Here is a 25,636-nt window from a genome sequence, read left to right as displayed (position 1 = left end):
GCCATAGACCTCCGTTGTTGTCCAAAAACTATTAAAAACACGTAAATGAGCCATACTTTTGCACTGGGTAACATGTTCCTTCACCAAAAGGCAAGCAACGGCTCCAAAGACTAATAACAGCGATCACATTTTTAGTCTCAGGAGAGCAGTTCTGTGTATGGCAGATGCCACTGCACATGTGAGAATGCAGTTCTGTTTATAGCTTTACTAGCTTGTGATGCTACATATTACAACCTCTTGACTTTGTACTGAAGTTCTTTGAGAAATTCACAATGTAGCACAAAGTCAAGAGGTTGCGTTATGTAGCACAACAAGCTAGCGAAGCTCCATACACGTCTGACGTACATGAAACTTCTCTCCTTAGACTGAAAATGTGATTGCTGTTATATTAGTCTTTGGAGTGTAAGAACACGTCACCCGATGCAACAGTGTGACTCATTGACGTGTTTCAACGGAGGTCTACAGCACAGAGGCTTTGGATTCACACACAATACTTGACAGTAGGATCAATTCATTGTTGGTTTGGCTCTGCACATGAGATTTGTTGACAATAAGAAAAATATAGAAAATCACCAGCTTTATCCTTTAATCTCAAAATGCTTAGTTGCTTTCATAAGATATACACATAATGTATGAAGGTATAAAAAAATCTTTGTGAAGAACAAACAAAGCACTTTATAATTAAAATAATTTTATTGGGAGCCCCACAGTGCTGTGAACATCTTTTATCATAACTTTATTTTTTTATTGTTAGACTAAATAACCAAAAAACAATGAGCTGTCTCAAAACTACAGCTAGCTACAGAGTGGTGTTGATTTGCAGTTTCATCAGCAGTAATAGCAACCCTTTTACTTTACAGGGAGTGTATTGATTCAACATTAATGTCAGGACTAATGCTTAATGGATTAATTATGTCCCTTGTCTTACTGAAACACTTCACAAGTAAACAGGTAAGCAACACATGTGTGCTTTTTTTAAATTTGTCTGAACATTGCTATTACAAACCCTGTGGGAATAGTGCTTGGCCAGTAGTTGAAGGTTGCACAAGCTAACATCTTTTACACTGCAAGTTATTGTGTTAGTGAAGAAATGTTAGCGATATTCGGAAGTGGCAATGTTATCATACAGTTTGTTTATTTTGTCCGCTTGGTGAGGTTCTACTGTGCAACGACGACACTTTGCATTCATCCATATACACTCTAAAGCTTAGGCAACATTTCATGTATCATACTGTGAAAGAAATAGATGTACAAATGTATTCCTTCATTAATATTTTATTATACCACAATAATAATGTGGTAACATTCTGTAATCCGTAGTATGACTCTGAAAAGGTTATATGACAACTATGGACATAGAGCAGTGTAAGAAGTCTCTTAAGGTTTTTTTTGTATCGTCGACTGATTGTGTAAATGCTCTCTTGTGTCCAATTAAACCAATAAACACTTCATATGAATATGTCCTCTGCTATGCAAAAATAAATAACATATACTGTGAATATTGAAGCAATCAATTCAATATCAGATTATGACAAGAGGGTTCCAACAATGTCATGTACAGTGCCTTTTTTATCAAATGTACCAAGAAAAAGATTCTCAAGTACACAAAATCATTTCTTTTGAAGCCTGTAATGCTAACAGATAACCACTTACAGGGAAATATATAATCTGCAAATATAGTGTACACCGTACAAATATAAATGTTTTTTAAAAGACACTTGACAATAGAAATGGTCATATCCTGCAACTAGTAGCGTGAGGTTCCGCATATTCGTGCACAAAGCTTTCTTTGACTTCTATATTTGATATGATAAATTAAAAGTTGAGACAATATACTACTTATTTTTAAATCCCTACTTAAGGTATGTCTGGTTTTCTTGAATACACTAGTGTAGCTGTAGACATGTAAGCAAAAGCGTAGTAGCCTGAGTTGAACACTGGTTCTAGATTGTAAATGCAGTGCAGCAGCATAACTCTACAAAACAGGCTCAGGGAAAGGAGCAGTTTTCAAACCAGTCTCCCTTGCTACCTTATGTGGGACGTAGTTTGTTGAAAACAGCCTGTATCTGTGTTTTGTTATAACTATATTCAGACATTAGACTCTATAAATGAGCGTTTGGGTTTGATGGGAGCCATATGCAGAGCCGGGTTGTCTCTCGTCAAGCTCGCCTGTCTGTGCCTCCCGTCTGGAAAGCGTAGCTGGGAGGATATGGTGGTTCTGGCCTCTCGCTGGTGGAGCCGCTCTCCAAACTCCCGGCCCTGCTGCTGGCTGTTGGCCTGACTTCCGGAAAGCTGCTCCTGGAATGAGGCGCGTTTGAACTCATTGTTCAACCCTTGGAACTCCATGACTGACATACTGAAACTCTCCCCACCTCCTCCCCCTCCTCCTCCCTGCCCCTGTCGGCCCAGGCCAGAGGTCTGCTGGCCCTGGACTCGCACCGCTTTGTCCATGACCCCCATGAAGGGCCGGGGCTTCAGCTCAGGTTTTGTCTTGAAACTACCACTGCTCTTGATGGGGCAGGGGGCGTCCGGTACCTGTTGCCTGCCACCGTCTGACAGGTTCCCACTGGAGGCCTGACTGGAGCTAGAGCCCCGTGAGCCTGCTGTTCCTCCTCCACCGCCCTCCCTCCTAACCTCCATACCAGACCCCAAAGCGAGAGCCAGGCCATCCAGAGCCACAGAGTGGGTAGAGAGTCTGTCAGACCCTCTGGAGAAGCTGGAGGAGCGGGGCTGGTACATCTGAGGATGGCCAGGTGGGGAGGAGCTGTTGGGGGACATGGGGTGATAGTGCTCAGTGGGGCTGTGTCCAGAGTGTTCACTGGCTGATCCAGGACCGATGTCAATACCCAGCACCGGCGCAGGCCTCAAGGAGGTGGAGATGTGTCTGCCTGGCAGAGGACTGGAGGGGCCGCACAGAGAAAGAGGCCTGCCCCCGACTCTGCTCCCTGACTGGAGGGAGTGGCAGTGATGATGAGTCCTGCTGCCCTGGTTTTGGCTTTGCCTGTTGATAGCAGGAACAGGCTCTGGCATATCCATGAACATTTGGTTCTGTACATACTCCTCTTGAGGGAAACATGGCGCCTGATCCGCTAAACTAAAGGCCACACCTCCGGGGAGAGTCCTGTTAGGAGCATATGGATTCTGAGGCCAAAATTCTGGGCTTTTACCACATTGCAGGCTCACCTGCTCACCTTCCTCCTTCTCCTCCTCCTCCTCCTTCCCTGTATCAGTCTGCTCCACAGGGATTTGCCTCTCTAAACTTCCCTGTGAATACACGTCTGTCTCCTCCTCTGTGGCTTGATGGTGGTGGGTGTGAGGGTCCCTGTTGTAACCCTGTGGCGTGTTGTTGCTGGATATCTTCTGATGATGTTTGCATTCTTCTTCTACTCGTACCAGCAGGCGGCGGATCTCCCGGTTGGATGGGCAAAGTCGTGCTGCTTCATGGAGGTCTGCCAGCGCTGCAGCAAACTGCCTGGGGAGGACAGAGAAAATGAACAAAAGAACTTTAAAAACACTTAATTTACAGTGCCACAGAGACGCATTGTAGCATCAGAGTGCTGACTTCCCACTGAGAAAAATGATTCTGCTTTGAAAAAAATATACTTAATTTAATATGGTTGTACCTGCTGCTCCTCTTGGCCCGTGCTCTGGCATAATATGCTTCGTAAGACCTGGGTTTGAGGTCCAGAGCTTTTGTTGCAAACTCCTCAGCTATGCCAAAATCCTGTGTTTTCAGACAGAAAAGTCAATTTAGTGATTAAGTTTCAATTTAAACAGACAGAGCAGAGCAACAAACAAACCCTCTGTATGAGCAGCTGTGCGGTTTAGTGACTAGACAGGAAAATGTTTGTTTTGCAGAAATAATCCATTCCAATAAAAATAGTGTTTGTGTTTGGATCTTTATTATATATAGATCTGAAGATTGAAGCCTGTTTAATGATACAGAATTTTTATTGCTGTGTCCAGTAACAAAGAGAGAGAGAGTGAGAGGGAGCGAAACAGACAGAACTGCTTGTTTTTCTGCTGGTTTTTACTGCTCTCATCATCACTCTCAGGTGAATATTTAATGACACAGATGCATTGTGATTCTGTCCTTGAGAGTGAGGTCAAAATGGCAGCCTTGAATGTGAGATTGTGAACATTGCTGTTGAATGTTTAATGATGGTATCATGTAGTCTCTCTCCTGGCCCTTAGTGCTTGCATTCTGATATAATATGTGGATTTAGCGGGCCCACTTGCACGTCCACTGTAAATAACCCCCCTGTGGAGACGCAGAGAAAGAGACTACGCTCGGTCTGCCAGAGAGAGTGACCTTATCACATCACATTATCTGCTCCATTATTCATTGGCCACAGTGACCCCAAGGATGGCATTTTTACACAGTCTGTTAGGACGTCTGTCATCACTGGGGTGGGTTCCAAACCTGGCTGCAGGCCACACACATCCATCTCTACACTAACAGCATGCAGCTATTCATTATGTTACCACCTGCTTCCAGGTCTCACACGTACATTCTGTTTACCAGGGAGCCATGAAATTACATCTGAAAAGCAGACATATTTTTACAGTAAGCTATGCTGACATTATCTTTTTATGGCAATACAGATAAATTATCTTGTTTGTTCATCATATTTGATGATGACCATGGCATGTCTCACTATTTTGGTTTTTGGTGAGTACGCATTTGGCTGAAACAATCTAAGCCCGAAATTCTCTGTGGCACACTGGACAGGTCAGGGAGGATGTAGGGCTCTGAGGTGCAGCCATAAGTCCTTCCTTGGCAGATTTGCGCTGCTGCCTCTTCAACATAGCACAGGAGCTTCTCTTGCTGTCACGGAGGACTGCACCTTCCTGGTCTTTTCTTCTCCAGGTAGGTCAGTCCTGAGCTAGGGGCTCCCAGCTTTTCAGGTCAAATCCAAAGCTCTTCAAGAAGGCTTTCAGGGTATCCTTGTAGTGCTTTTTGGGGCCACTTTGCGCTTGTTTTTGGCAGTCTTGTGCAGGGCATTCTGGTCACATGGTCAGTCCATCTGAGCTGTGCCTTCTCAATCAAGGTGGGAATACTGGGAATATTGGTATTGCTGAGTACTTCTGTGTCAGGGATTTTGTCTTGCCACTTGATCCTCAGCAGTTTCCTCAGACAGCTCAGGTGGAGATGGTTCAATTTCCTAGCATGGCGCTGGTAGACTGTCCAGGCTTCACACCCATACAGAATAGTTGGTAATATGACGCCCTGGTTGACTCTCAGTTTTGTTTCTTGCTTAATGCCAGTATTTTCTCATACTGAGTCACATAGATGTCCAAAGGCTGCACTGGCCTTTACAATCCTGATGTTAATTCCTGCATCAATGTGCACAGCACAAGACAGAGAACTTCCAAGGTAAGTAAATTTGTCAACAGCTGAAAGCTTTTTGTTGTTCACAAAGATGGTGGGCTCAGTGTACGGTCTACCAGGAGCAGGTTGGTACAGGACTTATGTCTTCTTTGTGCTGATTGTTAGGCCGAAGTTGTTGCAAGCTGAGGAGACTAGTTGAGGACTATGCTGAAGTGTTCATCCCACCTTGCAAGTATTATGTCCTTCTCTGTGAGGAGTGTTGTTCCATCTACATTCAGGAGAGGTGAAGTTCCTGAGTGTTGTGGACCATAGATCTGTTTAAGTGCATCATAGAAGCACTTGGTGTTATTACTGTCAGCATAGGACTGAATCTCCTCAGCTTTTGTGCACAGCCAGGTGTCTTGCATGACTCTGAGTCTCTGCTGGACAACCTAGCAAATGTTAAGGAAGGCAGTTCTCTTTAAGCTTGAGCTGCTGTCATTCGGATAAGCTTTACGCAGGTGATGTTTTTCATCAAGGAGTAATTATATTTCTTCATCATTCTCAAACCAATCTTGATGTATACATACATCAAGTGATTTGAGGGCTATAGAATGCAGCACACTCTTGAGGGCAGTCTAGTCTGCTTCAGTGTCTGTATGCTCAAAGCTTAGAGACTCCAATGGTCTAGAACCTCAACAAAGGCCACTCTGGTGGGTTCCTGCTGTAGGCAAGTGATGTTGAAACATTTAACACGTCTTTTTCCTCTGGGGCGTCTGGGGGGCTTAATCCAGAGGTTAAGTTTGGAAATGATAAGACAGTGGTCAGTCCAACATTCACCACCACACATAGCCTTGGTCACCTTGACATTGTGCCAGTTGCTCCTCCTCACGATGACATAGTCAATCAAGTGCCAGTGGTGTGAATGTGGATGCATCCATTCCAGGAAGTTCTCTTGCGCTTTGGTAGTTGGAATATTGTGTTGGAGATGAGGAGGTCAAACTCTGAGCATGTTTTCAACAGCAGAAGGCCATTGCTGTTACATTTCTGCAATGCCATGTGCACCTATGACTCCTTTCCTTGATTGGTGGTCATTTCCAACTCTGGCATTGAAGTCACCAAATATCAGGAGTTTGTCAGAGCTGGCTGTGGCAGCAATGATGACTTCCAGGTCATTATAAAACTTGGTTTTGATCTCATCAGAGTAGGTCATGGAGTGGCATAGGCACTAATGATGATGGCCTCCTTTTTACCCAGTAGCTGGAGTTCTAGGGTCATTAAACGGTCATTTATACCCTTGGGTAGGCTTGCCAGTATGTTGACCAGGTAGTTTTTTACTGCAAAACCAACAAACATGTCACATCTCTCCTCCTGCCCTCGTCCACTCCAGAAGAACATTTCATATCTGCACTCACTTCAGTCACCTGTCCAGTATTTGCCAGCTGGGTCTCACTAAGGGCAGCGATATCCAAGTTGTATCTGGCTAGCTCTCTGCCCATGAGGGTGGTGCGTCGCTCAGGTCTTTTGATCCAGATGTATCCATCAAAGTGTGCACATCCCAGGCACCAACAGTGAGTGGTATCACTTTGGTCTTTTTTTTTTTGGTCTTTTTCATTTTATTTGTTTTTCGACTGCAGGTATGGGATCCCACTAGGTGCAGTAGGCTGGCCAGGATGTTTTGAAGCAGATAATGTTTAAGGTACCTTTTCTAACTCTCTCCTCACAATGGATGTGAGCAGTGTGATCCTGAGTAGGGCTGCTCAGTCACTCAGAGTGCTGCCGGACCTCACTGCTGCTTCAGTCCAGTGAAGGAACGACCAATATCCTGAGCCGCCTGCGCACGGGTTTGCGGCTACAGCCTCCAGCATGTCCATGGCTGCTGCTTCGTCGGTCACCCATCACTCACCACAGGACTTGGATAAATGATGGTGGTAAGGTGCCATGACTTGCGCAGAGAACTTGGATTTCAGTGAGGAAAATTTGCGCAGCGTCAACCTCACTATCTCGAATAGCCACATCTGTACCCAGTGGCAAGATGTAGTCAAGATGACTGGAGGTGGTCCTGATTGGAGTGGATGGTTCAGAGACCCTTAGGTGGAATTTCCTCCAACAGGAGGTCCACATGCCCCGACTCAGACAAGCTGAGTTTTCTGGGTTACTTAACTGCCGCCCGGGGTTAGGTGTTGGCAGCTGCTGACTATATGAAATCACCAGGGATGAGCCTGGTGTGCACCTACAGTAGCAGCTAGAGGGCCAGCCCAGATGGAACAAGCCAGCGGAACAACTAGCTGGTCAGACATAAACAGATAAATTATATATCTTAAGGAATCTTCTATCTTGCCTTGCCAGCCCACCTGCCATCCCCTCCAGCATCTAATAGACCTGATGGTGTTAAAAAGTGCATGAGCAGTTTGATACAGCTGTGGGTCTTACATTGGTTTTCCTGCGGCAGCGGGAAAGGTTGAGATAGAGGGAGACCCGCAGGTCTTTCAGCCCTTTCAACTCCTCTCCCTGCCCCTCACGAGGTAGCTTCCTCAGGGCGTATTGGTATCGCTGGCCTGCTTCCTTCATACGTCCTTTCTGCATAATACACAGGAAGAGGGAGAGAAAGGAACAGACAGGCAAACTGCTAAACTACTCCACAAAAGCACCTCATTTGAAGTTTATCTCAATAAAAGGCTGCAAGGTTTGTCATACCTTCACAACACATATTCAAATACAAACAACATTAAGCATAAAGTACCTTGTAAAGCATGTTCCCTTCCTCCATCAGCTTCTGCAGCAGGATGAGGAGAATGTCTGGTTTAGAGGAAGCCATAGCCCACGTAGCGTGACCTGAAAGAGCGATGCAAATATTTATCTTTCTATTATCTGTCTCGCCTTGTCTCTTTTACTCTGTGTCTTATATAAATCATGTACCTGATCGATCATGTGGAGCTGTTCTGTAGCCTTTCGGTTGATGAGGGAGAGCACCCGAGGATGGAGGAAGAGAAAGGTAGGGAAAGAGTTAGTAAAGTGGATTCAAAACTGCAGGAGCTGCAGAATGGCGCATAATAATATACTGTTTGGAGGTAAAATAGGCAAACATACAGTAATATAAATGCAGATCATGCAGGTGCAAAAGTATAGCACATAGTATAAACCTATCCAAGTGAGCTGAGTCCTCATTGATTGTTTTAAGTCAGATGCAAATATGGATACACTCTCAGTAGCCAGTTTATCCACAGAGGTGATACAACTTTGTAAGTTCATTTTATAGGCTATACTGTAGTTTATGGTGCAGTTTTATTTGGGTATTTAATATGTTTTTTTGAATTTTGTGGTATGAGTAAAAGCTTCATAAACGTAGGATTTATTGCAGGGCTGTTATGCAAGCATGGTGTTTATACCCATCTTGGATCCTTTCTTGAGCAGCAAGGCCACCAGGGCTGGGTTCTGGCAACCGGGAGTCCGGTCTGAAGTCCTGCTGCCGTTGTTATCAGCCCTCTCAAGCACCGCTCCATGGTCCACCAGGCAATGTACCTACAGTATAGGAGAATAACAATGTTATATTTACTGTATGTTTAAATTAAGATTTAATTAATGTGAAAGTGGTTAGATTACACACTGAGTGCTCCAGAATATTAGAAGAAAAAAATCTAACAGTAGTAAAAGCCACAATCCATGATGACTTTGGTTAAATCTCTGATCATCAGATAATTTTGTTTACTTTCTGGCTGATCAGTAGATTACATGAATGAGTGTCAAGATGGCTAGATTTCAGTTTCTTGATGTGATTGCAAACAGACCTCCTGTGTTTGCAATGCAGTTCTCAGAAATATGATTATTCTTACTATTATTGTTATTATTATTGTTGTTGTAATTATGATTAAATGACCTAAAATGGGTTGTTGTGAGTGTGAGACAATTGTGTATTTTACTTTGTTAATCAGCTTTTAACAATTATGGTGTTTTTCAACTCATTGTTAACTATACACTTCTCTACCAAGATCTGTAAATTCTATCTCAATCACTGGGAGAAAAGTATGTGAAAATAAAGTATTTCAAATGAAGACAAACACATTTTCCATTATCAACATGATCTACACAACAGCATGAAACCCACTGTATCTGCATCCCCATTAAGGGCAGCTAGGTCAAGAGGAGTCCGTCCCTGTCTGTCTGGTTGGTTCAGGTCTGCGCCTGCCTCCACCAGAAGCTGCACCACACCTTTCTGGCCCTTCATACAGGCCCAGCTAAGTGCAGTCAGCCCCTCCTGATCAGCAGAGGACAGAGAGGCACCTGGGACCACAAACAATACAAATATTGTACTACAGTCCATACATTCATCAAACATGTTTGGCTATGAGTGGTGATGGCGGGGACTCTCACTCTTTGACAGCAGCAGTTCAACAGTGCTTATGTGGCCCTCAGAGGCAGCCAGCATCAGTGCAGTGCGACCCTGCTTGTCGCTGACGTTGATGTCTGCACCTTGATTCAGCAGCAGCTCTACAACCTGGAAGAGGAAACAAAGTTTTAAAAGAAGGGGTACAAAACAGAACTGCTTTAATGAGAGACATTCTGTAGACAGTGACTGTACTCCTCACCTGTGTGTGTCCATGTTTTGTAGCACCAAGGAGTGGGAACATCCCCCTGCGGTTTGATAACTCCAGCGCTGCCCCCCGCTCCAGGAGAAACATACACACCTCCATCCTCCCTCTCCCTGCTGCCGCACTCAGCACTGACAGAGGGTGGCATAGAAATGAGACGACGAGGCGGAGAAGAATACATAATTGACACATTTAGGAGAGAAGTATATGCAGGAGTGAGAAACAGAGGGAAAAGCAGGGCTAGTAATTTCCATTATCTATTTGATTGTAACACAGGTGTTGTAGCTATTCGTATTATCTTTGTTTAATCTGACAAACTAAATGTTCTTTGCTGAGGCAAAGTGTTTAATATTTTCCGTTTTAATACAAACCTAGATATGTGAAAAGTAGGCTACAAGAGATCAGAATTGCACCTTACAGACACCAGAAAGACAGTTTCCCTTCCATATTGCTCCTTTCCAACAACAAAAATAATCATTACTAACCGTAACTCTGCACACTATATAACTTGCACAGCCTTACTTTGACAAACGATGGGCATTGTTCCTTTTTCTAGTATGCGAGTCCTTCAGCTAATTGAGTAGCTGTGGATAGAGGCAAAGTATTGATGCCATTCTCTAACCTCCAAATATCCTTGATAAATGATATCATGTTTAATGTGACCACACGCTTCAGTGAACAAATTGATGGCATAATGCCGCCTTTAAAGAGGAGTTATTGTCATTTATGAGACAAAAAAACCCAACTGTCCAGTTGTCTTTGCTTGAGGTGACTTTGTGCAGCTGCACAAAATAGTAACAAGGTTAGTGAAGCTGCTACTTTAAATGCACAAACTGAAAATAATATTAAGGAGATAATCGTAATTCATACGCATTGGGGAGCTGCTGTCTGTCTTTGGCAACTGTAATCCCCCAAAACTACAAATCCCTGGTTCATGAATCAGACTTTTAAATGTATCCTTGGCTGATTATTTTTTTTTTACATATGGACTGTAATCCAATAATGAATGTACAGATAGGAACACTGAACATAAACAAGACAAAGCCCTGGTACATGCAAAGGTGAATGTTTCAGAGCGTATTTCATGCTCTCACTTTTTCTCTCTCAGCACTAGAGGGGACTGTGTAATAGAATTATACTCTAATGGCGCTGTAGGCAGAGATACAGGCTTCATCCGACATGCTCTCAGGAAATGGGCCTAACAGAATTCTGTAAGCTGCACTTGCATCTGTGATAGAGGTAAGGGTATTACAATTGAATAACAGCTGCTTTTTAGATGCTACAAATGTGGTTGGACAAGATATTCTGTATGATAAATGTAATACTCCATTTGTGTCAAAAACAACAACAACAAAAAAACTATTTACAATCAAATTAACTATTTGATATCAACCAGAGCATCCTAAAATTACAATACTGAAACCAGTGAGTGGGTATCTAGCACTCATGGCTTCATTCCAAAAGCTTACTGTACATCCATATAGAGGCAAATGAGCTATTTGATATTTTTTCCTTGCACAGAGCCAGATTGCGCCTGAAATGCAAACCCTGAAGCCCTTGAGCATGACTCTAGAACCGGACTGATGGACAGAAAGAGGTGAGAAAGCTAAATTTATCTAACTGATAGAAGAAACGCACCCGTTTCTCCCCAGAGAGAGTCGTGAGCGTCCATCTGTACTGCCAGCTGTTCATCTTTCAAGTCCAGCAAGCTTTTCACCACCTGCAGGAAAACACAATTTCACAGGCTTCTGTAATGCTGGCTTGCTGTGCAGAAAGAAATCCAACAGAAAACAGACCTTGACCACAGCAAATAGCAAACAACATCTTGTAAATCCTCAGCGTATAGCAAGGACAGGCACTGCGCTCTACATAAAAAATGAATTTCAGCAGAGTGTTGAAAACGTTTTTGTCATTAGGATCTTGATCTGAAGTGTACCTGTGTATGTCCCACACTGGCTGCAGCTGTTACCGCCTGCTGTACTGCCTGTGTTTTCTCAGTCACAGTCTCATTGCTGTGGTGCTGCTGTGGATCAGTGGGGTTCCCTGGTCCCCAATCCTGGCCCAGCAAGATGTTGATGATTTCTGCATGGCCCTTCAGCCCGGCATGGACCAGCGCACAGTGGCCACTCTTATCAGCATGGCCCACCTGGCACAGAGGGGTACACAGAAGGACTTACAACACTGGTCCTGGCCGGTGCCTGTAATATGCTGGCCTAGATCAGACCTGTTTATGTCATCTATCTCCCAGAATAGATCATGAAACTGTGGTGAATGTAAAACCAGGGCTGTTCAGGATATCACTGGTATAAAGGTACGGAGAGACAGAGTGTTCTGTCACAGATTTAAATCTGATTTATCCATGTTAATTACGCCGGTCACACACACATTCGTCTCTTTCCCTCTTTGTACAGAAACAATACTGACCTTGGCCCCTTTCTTGCAGAGTAGGCTGACGATGTCAGCGTGTCCTGCGGCAGCGGCCAAACACAGGGGCGTCATGCTGCTGTCAGTGGTCCCATCCACAGGAGCGCCCATTTCAAGTAACAGAGCTACCATCTCCACATGTCCCAGGTGGGCATGGACGGCTAGGATGGGAGCGTGTCCGACCACCTCTGTACACCAGGTCACATTAGCGCCACCTAGCATCAACAGACGACTTACCTGCAGGATGAAAAAAATGAATGATCTTTCTGTATATGAATATACACCCACTTGACAGTTTATTGGCCACATCTAGATAAAACTGATGCAGTATAATAAAACAGCCCTGAAATAAATGCAACCTTCATAAAGGTTATAGTTTTTATTTAATCTAGTTTTTGAGAGGTGTTGATTTATTTTATGGTCATTTTGCAGGCTGTTTTTTTTTATGGTACTGTTAAACTCTATTGGGTTATACTGTTTCTAATATGTAGTCTACCTTAATTCATATAAATGTGATGGATAAAATATTATAATATTATAACCTTCATGAAGTTAGGATTTATTGTGGGGCGGCAGGGCTATAGGTGTACCTAATAAACTGACAAGTGAGTGTATATTTGTGTGTATGAGTGTGTTTTAATGTAGAGCAGGTGTATGTCACCTTGGTGTTTGGTGTGTACAGATTCCGCAGGGAGGCAAGCGCAGCGGACAGACTATCTGTGCTGCAGTTCACCCACATGGCCTGAAGAACGCTGGAGGACACACCCGTCTTCTTACTCAGACCCTATGAGTATGTGAGCGAGAAACAAAGACAGAAATATATATAGAGAGAGATAGTAAGAGAGCAAGACAGAGATAGCGACACAAACAGAGACATAGAGCGAGAGAAATTAAGCTTGCTCAGATGAGATCTGTGATGCACAATTTGAATTGTGTCCCAGGAGTAAAGCTGTATGTGTACTTCCATGCATGCAAACAGTACAATATTCACTGTACCGTAGGTGTTCTTGTATATGAGCAGTGCTAATGCGTGTGGGTGATGGCAGGGACAGAGGTTCACTTGTATTTGTGGGTGTGTTGTTGTGTTTCGATGCAATAAGATACAGTAAAGTGCAGGATATTGTTCATGTGAAGCCTTTGGGAATAAAGGTGATTCACGGGGGTTTATGTACAATCATTTCCAGCCATAAACCTACATAACAAGTTATATACATATTATCACAGTTCCTATTACCTTGAATATGTGAGCCTTGAGGATGTGGTGTCCCAGTTCCATGGTCTGCTGGCGGTTCAGCTTGCCCTCCTGCCTGGAGAACATGAACGCCAGGAGAGCGTGGCCGCTCCTGTGGACATGCGTATGGTACTTATTTATCAGAAATGGCATGCAGGCAGCACCTGTTCTGGTTATCCGTTTTGGATGAGGATTTACACACTTTTTCTTGGTGTATTCATAACCGACTCATAGTACATGAGAATCTTTTGCTGTTTGACATTTGACTTTTAGCCTCACCGAGGGTCACAGAGAAAGTCAGTGCTCTCTCCATCTGCTCTCCAAACCAGCCATTCCCTGAAGGAGGGGTGACACAGCATCCGTGTGCCATCTCTGCGTCTCACCTGCAAGCACAAATGATACAGAAAATTCCTTAAAAGGTTATTGTACAATTAACTGACATTCTCTGACTCCCAAAAACGATTGGCCCTTATTGTCCATCCAAGTAGATGCAAGTGTAAATTATGTACTTCACAGCAAAACAAACACAACATTCAAACATTTGAAACAATAGCTTGAATCATTTTGTTCCCTTCCATGCAGTCATATCAAGAGTCTCACCATGAATCCAGCCAGGCTGTCTAATCTCTGTTGGAAGTCCTTCCACTCCAGCTCCCCCCTCACACTGCCTGCATTCAGCGCCCTGAACATTTGTTCATCAGTCAGTGGGTGCAGCGACGCGAGTGCCACATTTAGCACCGGAAGAACCCGTTCAAAGACCTCTTTATCCGGAAAGCTCACACGACACATCAGCAGGTAGACCTAACAGATATTCATGAGTTAGCGCTGTTTAAATGATCATAAGACTGTGATTGCGCAAAATTTTGCTTAAACTGAATACAAGGAAGGTAGGTGAGAACAATTATGTAACAAAGAAGATTGTTTTTGTGCAGTTTAATTCATTTAAAACTTAAATATTCACCTATATATTAAACTAACAATAAATAATTTCAAAATATTGATCTAGGAAGTCAGTTTGTGGTTGTATGTGCACACCTAAACTTTACTCGTCAAAGATGTTCAGGATGGTTTGGGGAGTGCAGCTGTGGATTTTAGCAGCATTAAACTGGGTTGTGCAAATCAAGTACAGGAAGTGCTGTATAAGGTTGTTTAAAATGGTCACCTAGATGTTTGTGTTTTGTCAGTCATGGGCTCAGTATTCATCACATGATTTGGTCCAATGAAAGCATCTAACTGCAGCATCTAAATAATGGAAGCTAGCCAGCATTTTGGCTTTCAATCATCCAGAGTGATTTGAACTTTCAAAGCTCGTACTCTCGTGTGTTTACCACTGGCATTTACAGCTTTGTCGGCGATATAAGTGCAACATCCTGGTAGCAAAATTTCAAACTAGAAAGTTGGTGAGCACCACCTGAACAAACTAAAAAATCATAGAAATAACAATAATGAAAAAACACATTCTTATGTGCCCTATGATCCTTCACCACAGACTCTGTGGAATGGGATAATTTTGATTTCATCTTCTTTGAAACTAGAGTTTACAACAGTTTAAATAGTAAATTCTACTCTATGATCCACCTTGTACTTCTACACAAGTTCTTGTACTTACCTGTTTCTGTCCTCTACCTGGGCATACACATCTTCAGCACACCTTTAGATATGCTTTTGTAAACCAATTATCCAATCATAACATAACACTTGCTCATCTGTTGTCCTATTTTAGGACAACAGATGAGCAAGTGTTATGTTACTGATGGTTATATAACATTAAAATGCGTCTGTCATTCACTGTGAACTATTTTTGGTACCTTGTATAAAGTCTCTCTTTTTTTTGGTGAGAAACATGCCTGAATAATGGCTGTTGCCTGTGTACCTTGTATGGTGATTTTATGGACATTGATTACCTCAGCCTCAGGCAAGATGCCATTTCACAGCAGTCAGCTCACCAGGATGACTGACAAGTGTTAAGTGTTACACTGTGAACTTGACCAGCAATTCATGCAAGGTAAAATGTGGTATGTTTTTATTTTTTTTAGCTCTAACTTAATTTAAGAGGCACTCTTGAAACAGAAAACGCACTTTTAACTAATTTTAACACTAATCACTCTCCGCGGCTGACCTCTGACAGGGAGACAGGCACCACCAGGTAGTTTCCTCCTTTCAGTGCCAGATGGCCTTTGTGGAACAGATCCAGGGTTAACTGAAGGTAGAGGATGGAGCCGTGACTGCGTGTTGACAGGTGGCTGCTGAACTTGCTGAGGAGCAGCGGATCAGGGGCGGAGCCTGTTGGTGTGGTGACGTTAGTGGCGACCTGGGTGCTGCCGCTGACCCGGTGATGGATGTAGTCGCTCAGGTCAGCTCCCAGATCACTGCTGTCTGGCAGGATGTCCAGAGAGATGCCAGAGAAAGGAAGGAGGGTAGTAATTTCCTGCAGGAGAAGAAAATAGATAAATTACTGGAACTTATTATTGAGACCGATGTCACATGCAGGCACAAACACCTCAATAGTTAAAGAATTGTAGGCAGCATGTCTTTGGTGCATTAACTAAGGACAAATTAAAAGCACTAAAATCAGGACCCATTTCTCAGATGCTGTTTGCCTCTGACTCACGCAGAGCCATGGGATACAGTACAGTAAATAGTGTGACAATGACTCAAGCTCCAACATTGCTCACAGGCATCTCTCAGATTCACATTTCATCTCCTCTCTTGCCATCCTCAACTGCTCAACACCGGCAAAAACCAGCTATGACTGATCAAAAAAAAAAAAAAAAAAAAAAATCCATGTTATTGCAGCTCAGTTCCTCATTAACGAAGACTGACATTTTAGTTCAACGACGAGCAATTGACTTGTGGTCGCAAATTGTGCTCCGCTTAACCCTTTGACAACGGTTCGTGAAACATCCTGGTTGTTATACAAGAGTAAGAACTTCCTGTGAAATGGCAGGCGAAAAGGAAAGCATGAATTATGGTCCAACCGGGTACCAGGGATACTGGGAGGGTGGGATCATAGATGTACTTGATTCATCTTTAAATTTCGGTAGTTAGTCCTTGCTGACTTGAAGTGAATCATGAAGAAAATGACCCCAAATGTGTTTTGTGTATTCCCAAACACTAATCCAATTATGTAACCGGCTGGCTGGCTGTCAAGCTCCAGACTCCCAGCAGACTCCCAGTAGTATTGCCATCCATTCAGGGCGTAATCCATGCAGCATTTGGAGGCTTGGCTTTGGCGTTAGACAGATGCGCCCGCTGTTTGGTGGGATTACTGATCGGATTGAGAAAATACATCAGACTAGAGAGCGGTGCAGTGCCAAAAGCCTGAATGTCTATACCATGGCAGTAAAATGCACAACGCCCAACTACAGTGAGTGCAGGGAGAAGCAGAGAAGAAAATGGAATATCATTTGTGGCACTCAAAGCTATGATAAATCAAATTTTAATCATTCAAAAGCAACATAGTTTTTCTAGAAACAGTGTAGTAGTTACTCCTGATAATTCACAGACCTCCTATTTTTTTGAAGGAAAGTAATTTCAACGAAAATTGATCTGTGGATTCAGACTTTCATGGAACCCAGAGGATGTATCCTGTTGACTTTGGCGATCCCTTGATTTTTCCTCTAGCGCCACCATGAGAATAACATTTCTTGTTTTTTGTGGAATAGTCGGTACAGACATTCATGTCCCCTACAAGATGAATTGTAATAACTTTGATGATCCCTTGACTTTTCATCTAGTACCATCATCATGTTAAAATTAGCATTTGTGCAGTGCCCCATTAACCAAATGGTTAATATGCATGCCGCATAATCACATTGTCCCTGGTTTGATTTCAGCCAGGGACCCTTGTTGCATGTCATACACATTTCTCCCCTTATTTCCTGTCTACCTCTTCAATGACTGTCAAAATAAAAAAGGCAAAATACCAAAAAGAAATTTTTGTACAAAAAAAATTGTCCAATACTTAAGTCTGTGACCAAATACCTACAGTACAAACTACTGACACTCCCATCAGCCTCAGCTATACTTGGTGTTTTATGCTTATACCAATGTTAACATACTGGACTAAAACAAACACAGTAAACACCACCTGCTAAACATCAACATGTTAGCATTGTCATTGTGAACATATTAGCATGCTGACATTGGATGACAAAAACTTTGTGCATGGCTAAATAGAGATAAGTGAGAAAATATAGGAAGAGTAATTGTTTGAGTGAATCGACCCTCAGAGACAAGTGTGTGATTTTGTAATGTAGAAAATCTCACTCACCACCAGGCCTGTCCTGACTGTGACCACTAACTTAAGCCAGAGAGGGAATTTGGAGATGATCTTGGTGATGAAGGTGGCAATGGTGTCACCGTAGTCCGGTTTGTGGAACTCTGCTTCATTGAGACTGTCAACCAATATGATGTAGTCTTCTTCAGGTAGCCTCCGCTCTGAATACACATGTAGGAACAGATAGAGACAGCAGAAATTAAAATGCATTAAAAGACCAGATATATCACATTAGTCTGGCTAAGAGCAGATAATGAGGAAACAAAGAAAGATGGTATGATAGCTTTGTCCTAGCTTTATCCTGGTTAAAAAATGGCTGCATCTTTGTTTTCCAGCTGACTATATGTTGAGAAGAGCACCAAATGGTGATATTGATTATATTCTGCTGAAAGGGGCCAGAGGCCATTGTTGTTTATTAGTTCGAAACAGGACATATCCATCATGTTTCACATCATCTAAGCTGTCAATGCATCCCTGTAAGCCTATGAGGACTCATACACTCAGGCACAAGGGCTCTACATTTTTTCTAACCTGCTTAATAGAGATGGAGTAGACAAAACACTCCTCTGCTCAGACTGTGGAGGACTTGGTCATAATAACACATCAATCTAGCTGACTGACTGTATCATGAGAGACCGAGCCGGCTAATTCACCCATGACATTCACAGCCTCTCCGGAGTATTTTGTGACCTTGAAATCCAGTGGGATGCTGATTCACTGGGGCAAAAATAACTCTCATCATTTCCCTATGTAAATGACCTAACATCTGTTTCACACTCCACAGTGTCTCCAATTATTGACCTTAACTAGGGAAAATAATCTGTGAGCCCATCATGGAGTCATTAAAGGGCTATTTCATACAGGAGATGGAAGCAGGCTCCCTAATTGCAGGGTAAGGAAAGATGACATTTTTCCTCCTTAAAACTGATGCTATTTTAAAATATAAAAGGTCTTTAAACTTGAATATCACATTTATCTTGAAGTGTGCATTTGTGTGTGTGTGTGTGGAAGCGTCATTACCTTTGCGCAGGCTAGCTATGGGCTCTAGGACACCTTTTCGGAAGGCAGCAATGGGGTCTTGTACACAGGATCGCAGGCTGAGTGTGTTCTGTAGTTGGGGCTCTTGTACCAGCAGCTCCCTGTACGGGGCGAGCTGTGGCGCTCTGGCCAGCAGGGCGGCAACACTGTGAACAAACTCAGGTACCAGGCAAGTATATGTGTTGTCAGCCTGACAGAAATGGTAGGCTACCACCTGACAAGAGAAAGAGGAAGGTAAAAAACTTTAAGCACAACGTGAAAGTGGAGAAAAACAATCTCATATCATAGTATAAAAAAATGAACACAGCAATTATATATTCAGAAATCATAAAAGTAGCTGAGTCATACCCTAGTTTCCACTCATAAAACTCATCAGCAAGAGCTTCATCCAGATTCATTCATAACATATTACTGCAGACTATCTCTAAAACAGATTCCCACAGTAAATACAAGTTGGTTTATTCAGACAGTAAACAAGAGGATAAGAAATTTAACATATAGTACAACTACTAATGAGAGTGATTTTTGCAACACAGAAGCCAAACTGAACCAAAATACAGTTTAGCAATGACATAAGTGGTAACTGTCTTGCTGGAAGATGAATAGTGGTTATCTGTAAACAGACACAACAACCTGATCGTCTTCACTCACGACTTCATGAGGTGAAAGCTAAGCCCACAAGTGGTACACATGTAGCGTTATCAATGATGAGTGAACATCCTCTATCACAAGTACTCTGACTAGTTCCCATGGAAACTCTTATTGAGGCCAAGTTAGTAAATTTAGAAGCTTCCATGTCATCTTTGTGATGCAATCAGCAGCACGTTCTACATGTGCACATCTTCTGTCAGAAATGTGTGACCCCGTAGCTCTTTAAAAAAGGAACACTGACATGTGTTTATCTCTTTTAACTGGTCCCTCTTCAGTCTTTTATGAAACAGTAGTAGTTCCCTATGGTACTATTAATGATGCTATATTATATTACCATACTTATAAATGTGGAGAGAGAATTGCAAACAAAACAACACAAACAAAAACAGGGCTATCAAAACAGCTGTTAAAAGAAGTTAAATCTAGGGACATTATTTTAATGTACATTTAATTTCTTCCATTTGTCTGTAATAACTGCTGGTGAGTCAGCAGCCTACTCAGCATCAGGATAAATAACAGGAACTATACAGAAGTGCGTAGTGTGTTTATATGCGTGTCTTTGTATCTTTGTGAAGACCAATTTGAGTTTTAGTCCTTGAGAATGAGGACTTTTTAAGGATTAAGGATTTTTGAAAATATTTGCATATTTAAAGGACTCGTAAGTGGTTTTGGGTTTAACATTAGAACTAGTCAAGTAAGGCATATAGTTATGATGGTTAAAGAAACTATTTGCTGTCTTGCGGAGCATTAGATGAGAAATTTACTGATTTACTATGATGTGTTTTAACCAACCTGTGAAGTCGAAGGCAAATTTCCATATTTGTGGACAATACAGATTATTATTATTATTCTTAAAATCAATACCAGCCTTCATCTGTCCATTAAATATAAGGCTTTAGCCAGCAGCCAGTTTTCTCAGTATAGCAAGGGCACCTCTAGGGCTCACTGATTAACACGTCATATCTCCTTAGTTTAATCTGTACAAAAATCAAAGTATAAAAATGACAGCAGCAGTAACATTAATTTCCTGAACTCTCCACTGATTGCCTGGCAACTGCTCCAGACCAAGAAATAGTCCACCACATAACCCCCCTGTAAAACAGCAAATTGCCATTTTTACACTTCGGTTTTTATATGGATTAAACAAACGACCTTTGGACAGAGCCAGGCTAGCTGTTTGCCCCCGTTTCTAGTGTTTATGCTAAGCTAAGCTACCCTTCATATTTAGCGTACAGACATTAGAGTGGGATCAATCTTCTCATCCAGCTCTCTGCAAGAAAGTCAATAAGCATATTTCCAAAAATGTCAAACTATTGCTTTAAGCTAAGAGTTAGGGGACTAGAGAACAAATTATGTAACTGACGGTCCTCACAAGTATTAAAATACAAACGTCTGTGTGCATGTGTGTGTTGAAGTACCTTGGCAGCTAAGCATCTGACAGCCTCCTTCCTCTGTGCCGTACTATCGCTTGTTCCTGCAACAGCACTCTGGTTGGTTTGGGAATCGGCTGGCTGTTTGGAGGCTGCTTTTCCCTGCCTATCCCCACCTGAACAGAGTGCAAAGCAACAACAACAAACGCAAAGCTGCCATTTATACTCGTTAGATGAAGTCTCTGGTGTAAGCAAAGGAATGTCAGGAGTGAAGTCTATGAAGAAACACAATTAAACTGCTCCAATTAATTAGTGCATCTTTAAGCAAGACTGGAAGATAGTACATTGAGCAAAACCACATTAGATGACAGGAAAAGTGTTTGTTTCAAAGAGTGCAGAATGATCAGCTTTCATTCCCCCACACCTCATGCTACAGTATAGCTCCTGTAAAAATTTAAATCAAAATGACAACATATAGTGCAGATATTAATGAATAATGCAGTGGTGCTGAAAAATGAATGGCTCTGTATTCTTTTTAGGCACCACTTTAGAACAATGTCAGGCTGACAGTTTTATGTACAGCTTTGCCTTTAGCCTACAGTCCAAACAGTATTTCCTTTTGCAGTGCAGGAAAAGACATCGACATAGGTAGAAAGCGATTTTTTTAAATATCTGCATTTGTGGCTGTTGTTATTTTTATAACTCCAGGTGTGTCACGTATGTATGTGCAATAGCTGGTTGTATGAGAGGATTATTTTTTCCAGACAAAAGAACTGTTCCAGTGCCACTCATGAAAAGAAAAAAAAACAACAATCTCAGTCCCCTTACACAACTGCAATCAGCAGAGAAACCTCAGGGGAGAACTTGAAAGAAGAGTGCGTGACCTAGTTACTAACCACTTCCCAAAAAGCGATATTTCTCCCAATATCTTGCAAGAATCTGACCTGACTAGAGCACACTAGAGAACGTATGAATTCCAATTACGGCATACAACTACATGCACTTTCTTACGCTAATGTTTTGAGATACACACAAAAACAAACCATGCTGCTGCGAATAAGGATTTTAGTCTTACATTTAGGGGAGGAGCTGGGGCTGTGAGGGATGCTGGGACCTCCCTGTGGTGTGCGCATACCATGACAGCTGAGCGTCACCAGCCGCCAGATGATAGCAGTCTTGCCGGATCCTGCGTTACCCACAATGACAGCGCCTCGTCCTTCACAGCTGCTTGTTTTTCTCAAGACCTCGTCCAGACGTGTGAAGAGCCAGTCCCGGCCCACAAAGGGTGTTTCTGCAGTGATGCCGGGGACTTCAAACAGCAGCGGCTTTAGCATGATGTCAGCTTGTTTGAATGGTACCAATCTCCCTAGACAGAGAGAGAGAAAAGAGTTAACGCTATATAAGAATGAATTACTATGTAATTTAGACAGTGACATTGGGTATCTGCTTGTACGTCTGACTGTGTTCAACACAGGTCCACAGATGTTCCTGCACCAAGCTATATTTACACAACGATTTCACCCCAAGGTTAAGCCACAAAATACCTTTGGAGTCATCATTTGTGCGTCCAGCTGTGTTGTGTTTGCGGACGGAGCCCCTGTGTCCAGCAGCCCTTTGGTTGTCCAGATAATTCAAATCCTCCAGTCTAGTGGAGCTGGTTGCTGTAAAGAGAGAGCGGGTGGGAACGGATTGAGAGTGTGAGAGAGCGAGAGATGCAGGAAATGTGCAAAGATACACATGCATATCACACAAGTGTCAAATCCATTGCTGGAGTCAACTATTGTATCCATGGAGACGTGAGACATAAACAGTTTTTGTTCTCAATAATAAATGCTCAATGACCTTGAGAGAGGAAAAGGAAGAGAAAGGAAAAAGAAAAGAAAACAGCATTACACACTCTGCAATCTCAATCTAAAGAGAGTTTGAAATGACCAATTTTTCATACTGTCTCACATGTCTGGACATGAGAATTTGTGATACTCAGTGGAAATACATCACTGGCTATAATGCAAAAATGTATTTGATGTCAGTAAAAGGATCACATTCTTTTAACTTAATTAAATAAGCCACATGAAAGCCAACATAATAAATAAAACGAAGAACATGTAGTACAGAAGAGCTACAAAAAGAGAGAGTTGTTTACTCCTACATTCGCCTATCTATCCACCCACACACACTACAGAGTTTACAGGTCAGCCAGACTTACTTTCTGCAATGCTCAAGACATTTGGCTGAGTCTTAAGTCCAGGCTGTTGTGAATAATAAGGAAATATGCTTAGTGTAGTGCACTGGTTCATAAAGTTTTTATTTTATTTTAAAATTTATAGTCTATTTTCATTATTAATTATAGCACATTATTATGCAGCAAGACACGGAGAGACAAGAGAAACAGAAAGCCTTGTGCAATGTAATACAATCTGATACAACAGTTCTTGAAATGAATATCTTCACTCTGTAAAACCTTACAATGTTGTAATGTAAACTCTATTGTTACTCTTGAGCCTGTAGTTTGTACTGCACGCTGTATTGTAAGGATTTTTTTAATAATTTGTTGACAAAATATGTTGGAGACAATATTACAAACATATTTCTAGACATTCAATTCAGTAGAAGATCACAACAGTCTAAAAAAACAGTCCATACATTCATTTCAATTAAAGCAGCATTTGTTGCCTGGCTGTTTAATAGCATTGCCTTACATTTTACTGGTTTATACACTTTTATGTGCACTCAGATTTTGAGATCTTTTGATTTTTTTTCTCTTTTTTTTTGGCAGTTTCTGCCTTTATTTATTCTGCCAGGAGTCACTGGGGAAGATAGAACAGAGGTGGGTATAAAATGCAACAAAAATGGGACTGATTCACATGTCGGAAACCAACTCACATGTCAGAATGCCTGGGGAAAGATACAGTTTTTCTCTACTTAATGTAGTTTAATTTGAAACAAAACCTGCTCAGATGGAGCTTGTGGAGTAAAACTGAATTCTTGTTGATCTGTCTTTGGAGCGGTTGACAAGAGAAGAATTAGGAGCCTCTGATCTAGTTTGTCTTAGGCTGTTTGTAGTTCTCTGTCTCTCTATTAATGAAGGGGAATCTAATCTGTGTGGTTTATGAATCCAAGTGTGGCAGAGAACCAGCTAACCTGATTACATGCACTGCATCGGAAGTTACTGTGCTCACTGGGACTTCTCAGATACACATTTTAAAAATATTTTGGTCTTCTATTAGCTATTCCATGTTGTTTAGAAGGTGGATACATCTCACTGTACTGAGAAATAGTGAACAGACCTAGTATACATAGTATTACTATCAAAATAGAGCTGAGCTGCATGGAAAATGACATGAACAGAATCTCTATTGTTTTTGTTATTTAAGAGTTTGTTTTCAATGGCAAGTCACAGACTTGACCATGTCATTCATTCATTACTATAATATTTTTAAAATCCTGTGCAAAATCTGAAAATCTGGCATTACTGTTGTCTCTAATCCTTTTGGAGTGGGATAAAAAAAAAGGCCTGAACAACATTGCACTCATCTATAAGATACTGTATATATATCAATCAAACAGGCGGTGGGCAAGAAAGTGCATCCCCTGGACAGCTGATCATCTCACATTATCTCACAGTATATGTTAAATGCAGTCATTGGTAATCTCTGTGCATCTGTGGGAGCTGCAGTACATCTTTGAGCTGTTATAGGCTTAAAGCTTTAAAGCAGCAATTATGGTTGCAGTCTGAAGATGCCGGGCCAGCGACGTTCTTAAGCATCCCTCGTCATGACAAATCACCAAATCGCTCCACACTCAACATGAAACGTAATTGTGTGCTCCCTGGGCTGACATTATGTATGCTGCAATTCTTTGTTTACTTAATAGTGTAACACTAGACCCTGCCTTCTTTTATCTTAATTTAGAACATGGAAAAGGACAAACTGAACTTGCATTTTGCTAATACTAAGGGTATAAACAGTTCCATCACCCTTTCAACACTTCGGTAGAGTGTGAGACTGTGGTCAGACGCTACTGAGGATATATTACAATTCACAGGGCTGATGAAAGCACATGGGACCTGCTCTGTGGAGTATCCAGTGGACTCCCTAATGCAAGACGAATCTGTTACAGTATGACCATGCAATTACTCTATGATAAAAGAAAAACATATCAGCGAAAAGCCAATAATAAACCCTGGACAACTAAAAACATCAAAATCCCTTTCAAAAGGTAGAAGAGGAAGCCTTTTAAGACCGGGGACACGGAGGAAAATAATTGTCAAGCGAGAGCTGAAGTGGAGAACTGAGGATTGAAAGAACATCCACAGTGAGAGGTTGGAGAACAGTCTGCAGCAAAATAGTGTGAAGGAGGTGTGGAGTGGGATGAGAAAGATTGCTGGCTAAAGACAACCAAGCCAAATGGCTGAGTGGACCGAGGATAAAGTGAAAGAGTTAAAAAAAAAAAAGGTTTGACAGAGGGATTCTAGGAGAGATCTGGTCACCACCACCACCTATTCCACACTCACACTGCCTACCTCTCTGTCCCCCCGCTCATGACAGTGTGACTGATTACCCTAGAGCCCCTGCTGATCCTTCATCGCTTTAAAGGTCAACACAGCCTCGGGCCCTGCCCCTTGCATCCCTGATAACATCAGCCCCATAACGCTCAAATCACAAGAAAACCTATATAGCACAGATTCTCTAGAACCTTTTCAACCTCAACTTGAATTTGCAGATGGTGCATCCACAGCAGAAA

The 25,636-nt window shown here is 42.2% G+C and overlaps 1 protein-coding gene across 2 annotated transcripts in view; it reads right to left on the bottom strand.

The window, feature by feature from the left end:
* Positions 1–28: 28 nt before the first annotated feature.
* LOC122983000 (protein TANC1-like) overlaps positions 29–25,636 on the bottom strand; it is a 37,687-nt gene continuing 12,079 nt past the window's right edge. For both annotated transcript variants that reach the window (XM_044352671.1, XM_044352680.1), the window contains 22 exons: positions 22,438–22,554; positions 21,969–22,259; positions 20,942–21,069; positions 18,855–19,086; positions 17,829–17,995; positions 15,675–15,983; positions 14,156–14,356; positions 13,835–13,938; positions 13,559–13,667; positions 12,986–13,108; positions 12,325–12,561; positions 11,837–12,046; positions 11,539–11,620; positions 9,898–10,031; positions 9,683–9,806; positions 9,417–9,592; positions 8,701–8,833; positions 8,231–8,260; positions 8,055–8,146; positions 7,745–7,891; positions 3,624–3,724; positions 29–3,472 (listed from right to left, as the gene is read on the bottom strand). In XM_044352671.1, coding sequence (XP_044208606.1) covers positions 2,089–3,472; positions 3,624–3,724; positions 7,745–7,891; positions 8,055–8,146; positions 8,231–8,260; positions 8,701–8,833; positions 9,417–9,592; positions 9,683–9,806; positions 9,898–10,031; positions 11,539–11,620; positions 11,837–12,046; positions 12,325–12,561; positions 12,986–13,108; positions 13,559–13,667; positions 13,835–13,938; positions 14,156–14,356; positions 15,675–15,983; positions 17,829–17,995; positions 18,855–19,086; positions 20,942–21,069; positions 21,969–22,259; positions 22,438–22,554 — 4,631 coding nt within the window. In that variant the 3' untranslated portion in view covers positions 29–2,088. The remainder of the gene's footprint in view (positions 3,473–3,623; positions 3,725–7,744; positions 7,892–8,054; positions 8,147–8,230; positions 8,261–8,700; positions 8,834–9,416; positions 9,593–9,682; positions 9,807–9,897; positions 10,032–11,538; positions 11,621–11,836; positions 12,047–12,324; positions 12,562–12,985; positions 13,109–13,558; positions 13,668–13,834; positions 13,939–14,155; positions 14,357–15,674; positions 15,984–17,828; positions 17,996–18,854; positions 19,087–20,941; positions 21,070–21,968; positions 22,260–22,437; positions 22,555–25,636) is intronic.

Source organism: Thunnus albacares, chromosome 1 (genome assembly GCF_914725855.1).
Source record: "Thunnus albacares chromosome 1, fThuAlb1.1, whole genome shotgun sequence".
Lineage (NCBI taxonomy): Eukaryota > Metazoa > Chordata > Actinopteri > Scombriformes > Scombridae > Thunnus > Thunnus albacares.
The sequence above is the reverse complement of the archived record's forward strand: the minus strand, read 5'-3'. Positions and strand labels throughout refer to the sequence as shown.